Raw genomic sequence first — 5,831 nt, 5'->3', positions numbered from 1 at the left:
GCAGAGTAGGAAATCCTAAGGCGGGTAATGAGGAGAAGCGCTGGGTCTCTTTCGCGCATGCATTTCCCGTCGTGTGACGCATGCATAATGTAGAGAATACCCTCGTAGTTGAGTCAGTGAGTGATGTTGCCTGCGACGTACTATCGTCATGTAAAGTCGCGTTGCGGAGAGTCTCGAGTCTCCGAGTACCTCGCCCTGGCATTTCAGCGCGAGGTATTCGTCACCCTCTGACTCTGTCTCACGATTTCAGCGATCCTCTTCGGCCCTTCGCAAATCATGAGGAGAAATATACCTCGAGAAAAAGCCCTCTTGCGCGTTTCAATTCCGCCACCTACGAAATACAATTTATTACTATTTAATTATTTAATTTAATTTAAAATATTATATATATCCCTTTACCGAGTCCTCTCGTTAGTTGTTAACGCAAGTGGCTATACGTGCGAGTCTATGTCTTCTACGAAATCGAATTTCTTGCAAACAGGTACGTCGGATAATGGAGGAGAACGGACGCGGGGAAACGCTGTGTAAAGTCTGCGGGGACAAGGCCTCCGGGAAACATTACGGTGTACCGAGCTGCGACGGATGTCGAGGTTTCTTCAAGCGGTCTATCCGCAGGTACGCGAGGTAATTATTTTCCTTTTGCCTGATTATTAGCGAAATTTGTAAGAGACCTTAGTATCTCCGCGGATTTATCAAGCGCATTGCCGTTTATTTTCGTTGTAATTGCCCCACGTTGCTCTTTCCGTCCCGTAAGATCTCGCAGGGCGAAGGGAAAGAAAAATTTGCAAACTTTCAAACTGCATGTGCACAGGAATTTGGACTACGTATGCAAAGAGAACGGACGGTGCATCGTGGATGTCTCGAGGCGCAACCAGTGCCAGGCTTGCCGTTTCACGAAGTGTCTCCAGGTCAACATGAAACGGGATGGTACGTTCTACCGACCATTGAGAGATATCGATTCTTTGTATTCGCAGTTATAGAGATCATCTGCACCAACGCATTTAACATCTCCGTTCTGTAATACCCCTGGATTTTTAATATTTCGAGCGCTTGACCATTGATGCCCGAATATACTTCATTCTAAAAATAATGTATATTAATTCGTATTACTTTAAAAAAAAAAAAGAAAGCAATAAAAATAAAAAAATAAAATGTACGTGGTATTTTCCGATTGCCAAAGCGACTTCGATATGCTTCCACAGAAATATCCAGCGGAATATGGTTAGGCAAGCAATGTATGTTCTGCTTCCTGACAGTCGCAGACCACCCCGGAACCTGACAGACTCGAAATCGAGTTTTAACGGAAGTCACAGTGTTCGATTGCTCCGTGAGAGCATCGCGAGTCTCCTCGCGTTAGCTTCGAAACGAACTTGCGAACGATTTACCGAGCTACTTTTCAAACGAACTCAAACTCGTCTATAATTAGCAAAATAAAGTGACCGACGGCAAGAAATTATATTATTCACGTAGACGTTGGGGATAAGAAGCTGCTGATTTCGCTTTACGCGCGGGATGAGCTCTATATTCTATATTGATACGCGCGAGCCGCGCTTTAATACAACGCGGAGCTTTTAGATGCGCTCCATAGAATGGAATACATCCGCAAAGTGCTACCGACTCGAGCATTACAATGCGCGACGGTGACGCTTCGGCCGGCGCGGCGGAAGGGAGGCTGCTTGGAAAAAGCGATGTGTCCACACTTTGCCATCTCGTATCCCACACATCGATATGAAACTCTACACCACTGCTTACCGAGCGGTAGGACCCGGTGGCGAGGCGGTGTCAGAAGCAGCCTGGCGTTCACAGCTTTTGTAAACACCTCCGACCCCCTTATGCGTCGAGCGATAATCCAAACACTTGATTGCTGAGATATCAATTAGCGAGAATAGAGAGAGAGAGAGAGAGAAGCGAGAGGTGCCATCAAAGGGCCACTGCACTCCTCGCGTCTCTCTTTTCCTTCCCCCGTGCGAAAACGAACACACTACTGCTGTATAAAGTTATAATAATTGTCTCAATTAATTTGTCAATTAATTACAATTGATATAAAGATGACATATTATTTTACCAGATATTTAAAGAAGAACTTAATGTGCACATTATTTTTTTTTTTTTGTTACTGTGCATATTATTTATTAAATTAAATTAAAAAAGAATTTTTATTAGTATGACTTTGTATAAATATAAATTTTTGACGACTAGATGGGATTTTAACGATGTCGTTTTTTAGCTGTACAGCACGAGAGAGCACCGAGAAGCACGTCTTCTCTCGTTGCGGCGGCGAGAAGGACCACTTCGGGACTTTACACGGGCATCCCTAACGTCTACCATCCCGCAAGCAGCACCTATCATCCTCTTCTGTATCCCGCATTGTTCCCCTTCAAGCCCACGGTACCAGCGTTCACCCCTTCCGTCGGTAAGCAACGTAAAAAGGATAATTGTAAGCTTACATTTGTTCTTACCGCGATAAAATATTATATATACATATGTTATCGCGACAGCTCATTTTTTGCCGCGACCGTCTCCCGAATCTTTGTCCATGACTACTGCCAAGGAAGACGAAGTGACCAGCTCCGAGGAGGCGGCTACCGTCGACGTCAGAATCGACTCAAAAGGTATAAATTAATATTTATTCCGTAATAAATAAATTTGGAATTTTTATTTCGATCCTCAAAACGGTGATCTCGTCAGAGAAATTAGCATTTCTAATTTACGTGCAGAGGAACTAGTGAGCACTCGCTTGGCGGCCCCGGTAATCACTTCCGTCTCATCGGACTACGCCATGCAAGGCTTGTCTCTTCTGCCGACCGAAAATATCTACGAGTTTGCGGCGAAATTGCTTTTCTTCGCCGTACGATGGGCGCGAAGTATACACTCCTTCCTGCAAGTAAGTTAATTGTAATCGAAACCTTTATTAAATTCTTCCCGAGCAATTTTTTCTTTTCGTAAACGTAAAGCAAAATCAGATAAAAATGTGAATAAAATAAAATGGGCAAATTTAAATTTAAAAATCACTTCTTTAGTTAAAAAAAAAATGAATAAATAAATAAAAAATAATTAAATAATAACGTGATCATTTTTTTTTATCAAGCTTCCTTATAGAGATCAAACTATCCTTTTGGAAGAATCGTGGAGCGAGTTGTTCGTGCTGACAGCCGCTCAGTGGAACTTTCCCGTGGATGAAACCACCCTGGTGCCCGTGGACCTGCCGATAGAGCGAAGGGAGGTACTTCTCGACAAAGCGAGAAGGCTGAGGGAACTCTTGGCAAAGTGCGCCGCGTTGAGGGTGGATCACTCCGAGTACGCGTGCTTGAAGGCCATAGTCCTCTTCAAGGCGGGTGAGCGAATAAAATTAAAGCCTCCCAATTCCTCTCGCTCTCGTATTTCATGATCAATTACCCTCGGATTATTTTTCGTCTTTCGTCGATTATAAATTTTCTTTATAATTTTATTTAATTCTAGAGTCGCGAAATCTCTGCGAGCCGGGGCGAGTGGCGGCGTTGCAGGAGCAGACAGTGGCGGTGTTCTGCGAAAGGGATGCGCGAAGGGTAGGTCGATTGCTGTTGCTTTTACCACCGGCGCGTGCACTCTGCCGTGCCACCCTTCACGAGCTACTGTTCAAGCCGACGGTCGGCGACGTCAGCGTGGAACGACTGCTGGGCGACATGGTCGGTGCCCTTAGGCCTACCTAACTGCTGGCACAAATGCGCCCTTGGTTGCTCCTGGGGTACTTGTGCACGTTTTACCGACGTCCCTTCGCCGGCGATACCGAAATTCAGACCGAGGGGTGATCACGCCGAGATAAAATCGAAATGTACTTTCGCGTCACATGTTAATTGTCCATGGAAGAAACGTGTGCTTTACGTGAAGTCAGTTTACTTTGAACAATGGCCTCTAAACTATTCTACTTACTTTTCTGAAAAATAATTAAATTATTAAAAAAAAAAGAAAGAAAAAAAAAAGACAGAATAGTTTAAGATTTTATGTCTGACTATCTCGTCGATTACGATCACTTGAATCTCAAGATATCGACTTTAGCCCAGTAGATAGATTTCTTTGTTCTCTCTTAAATAATTTTTATTCGACTTTACTAAACTACCACTGAACGTTTCTTATTTCACGTATTACTTTATAGTTGCAATTACATTTTGAGAAGGGGGATGTAATTAAAAGTGATTATCAATGTTCAGATATTCTTAAATAAATTATTCTAGTAGGCGATTACGAGTGGGTAAATAAGCGGCAAACGGCAGAGATAATTTCTATCGCCAGCTAGCTTATCAAATTATGATACGTTGTATTGATCGTGCCGATAAAACGCGCTGAACGGTGATATAGAGACGGCGCGTAGTGAAAGGCAAAAAAAGATTTCGCAACGCAGTGACATTTTCGTCTCTGATAATATTGAATTCGCGTTAGGTGAAAATTATGACGCCGTCGTCAATCGCGTCAATTCTTTCCGTGTGTGTATGTGGTATTATATGCATATATACATTACATATAAATGGGCTTCGCGCAATGTAATATTAATGCACTAAGTGAATACATATGTACAAACCTATCCTAGGCATAAATAACTTTACTAATAACTGTCGCGCATCATAAATTAGGTAGATTTAACGCATGTCAAAGCGGCACTAAACGCGTAATTAGCGTAACTTGGTTGATTAATAGTCTCATTCATTCCGTTCTTCGTGCCACTGGTTAGATGTATCTGAAAATAATCGTCATTGCTAGTGTTATTTTCGTTAACATTATAATAGAACATTAATCTCTGTATAGTATTAATTTTTTTTGCGCTACAGCGACTTAAATTATTTAATTGTTCGTTGATGCCAATTAATAGTTGTTCTACGTAGTATAATTAAAATTAGAATAAAGTCCTTTAGGAAAAATCGTACACTTTCTTTTACCTTAAGATTATTATTTTTTTTTTTTGACGATGCACTTTTTCTTCTTCACGCTGTTGAGCTAAAGAAAAAAAATTTTTAACGATAAAAATTAATACATTAAAAAATATAAATCGCGAAAAATAAGTATTATTTTTTTTTTAATCGTGAAAAAGATTTTTTTTTAAATATTGTAGAAGCACATTTTCCGCAATTTATTTTACATCTGGCATTTCAGTTGAAAGTTTTTATCTCGAGTAGAAAAAAAAACAATTTTGTAAAAGATAATTAATCCGACCATTAATATAATTAACGTGGAAAAATGTGAAGGGAAGCGACATCCATACACGGCTTTATTTTTTTTTTTTTTTATTAACTAGAATAATTTATTTTTCTCTCATGGTAGAAAAAGGAGAATGTATCTTAACTCACGAACTGCATTGTACTTATATATATACAATTACATACAATCCTCAATTGAACGTTACACGTAAACTCGGTACACATCGATTTCTCATTATTTCCTTGTCCTCGTGAATGCATTCCCGAAAGAAAGAACTGCCCGCTAACAAAGTGGAAAAAAAAAGTCGTTTACGGCGGCGAATGTGGTTGTGCGCTAAGTCTTTTCTTATTCTCGCGCCTGGATTGAGATGAAGGTGGCAAGGGAGACAGTAGAACGGAGTTTCGGAACGGAAGGAAAAGAGCGGAAAAGTGGAAAAACTCTACTAAAGGTTTTCGTACGAAGAAGCTGCGCGTGTCTACGTGTGCGTGCGTGCGTGTAGATGCGTTCTATCCTCGTGTACATACATATGCGATGGAAGGATTTTCGGAGTGGACGTTTAATTAATCGATGGGAGCATTTCGTGACGGATGGATCTTCGAGGCTTACATTCGCGCTATCCCGTCAGCTCAATATTTCCGATCGCGCGTCACGCGATTTACGTT

At 41.2% G+C, this 5,831-nt stretch overlaps 1 protein-coding gene across 1 annotated transcript; it reads left to right on the top strand.

Annotated features, from left to right (window-relative positions):
* The first annotated feature begins 487 nt into the window (after positions 1–487).
* LOC139112547 (nuclear receptor subfamily 2 group E member 1) lies at positions 488–4,088 on the top strand. Its single transcript, XM_070673619.1, has 7 exons — positions 488–624; positions 812–927; positions 2,228–2,413; positions 2,499–2,612; positions 2,718–2,884; positions 3,089–3,335; positions 3,460–4,088. Exons 1-7 carry the CDS (start codon positions 494–496, stop codon positions 3,687–3,689), a joined length of 1,191 nt encoding a protein of 396 aa, XP_070529720.1. The 5' UTR covers positions 488–493; the 3' UTR covers positions 3,690–4,088.
* The last annotated feature ends 1,743 nt before the right edge of the window (positions 4,089–5,831 follow it).

This window comes from Cardiocondyla obscurior, linkage group LG29 (assembly GCF_019399895.1).
Source record: "Cardiocondyla obscurior isolate alpha-2009 linkage group LG29, Cobs3.1, whole genome shotgun sequence".
Classification (NCBI taxonomy): Eukaryota; Metazoa; Arthropoda; class Insecta; order Hymenoptera; family Formicidae; genus Cardiocondyla; species Cardiocondyla obscurior.
This window is presented reverse-complemented; position numbering and strand designations above follow the sequence as displayed.

Bases quoted from the DNA above. Each gene is read 5' to 3' on its own strand.
- LOC139112547 (XM_070673619.1), top strand. From the start codon at position 494: ATGGAGGAGAACGGACGCGGGGAAACGCTGTGTAAAGTCTGCGGGGAC. The intron at 625-811 runs GTAATTATTTTC...GCATGTGCACAG, and splicing joins TCTATCCGCAGGTACGCGAG to GAATTTGGACTACGTATGCA. The intron at 2,885-3,088 runs GTAAGTTAATTG...TTTTTTATCAAG, and splicing joins GTATACACTCCTTCCTGCAA to CTTCCTTATAGAGATCAAAC.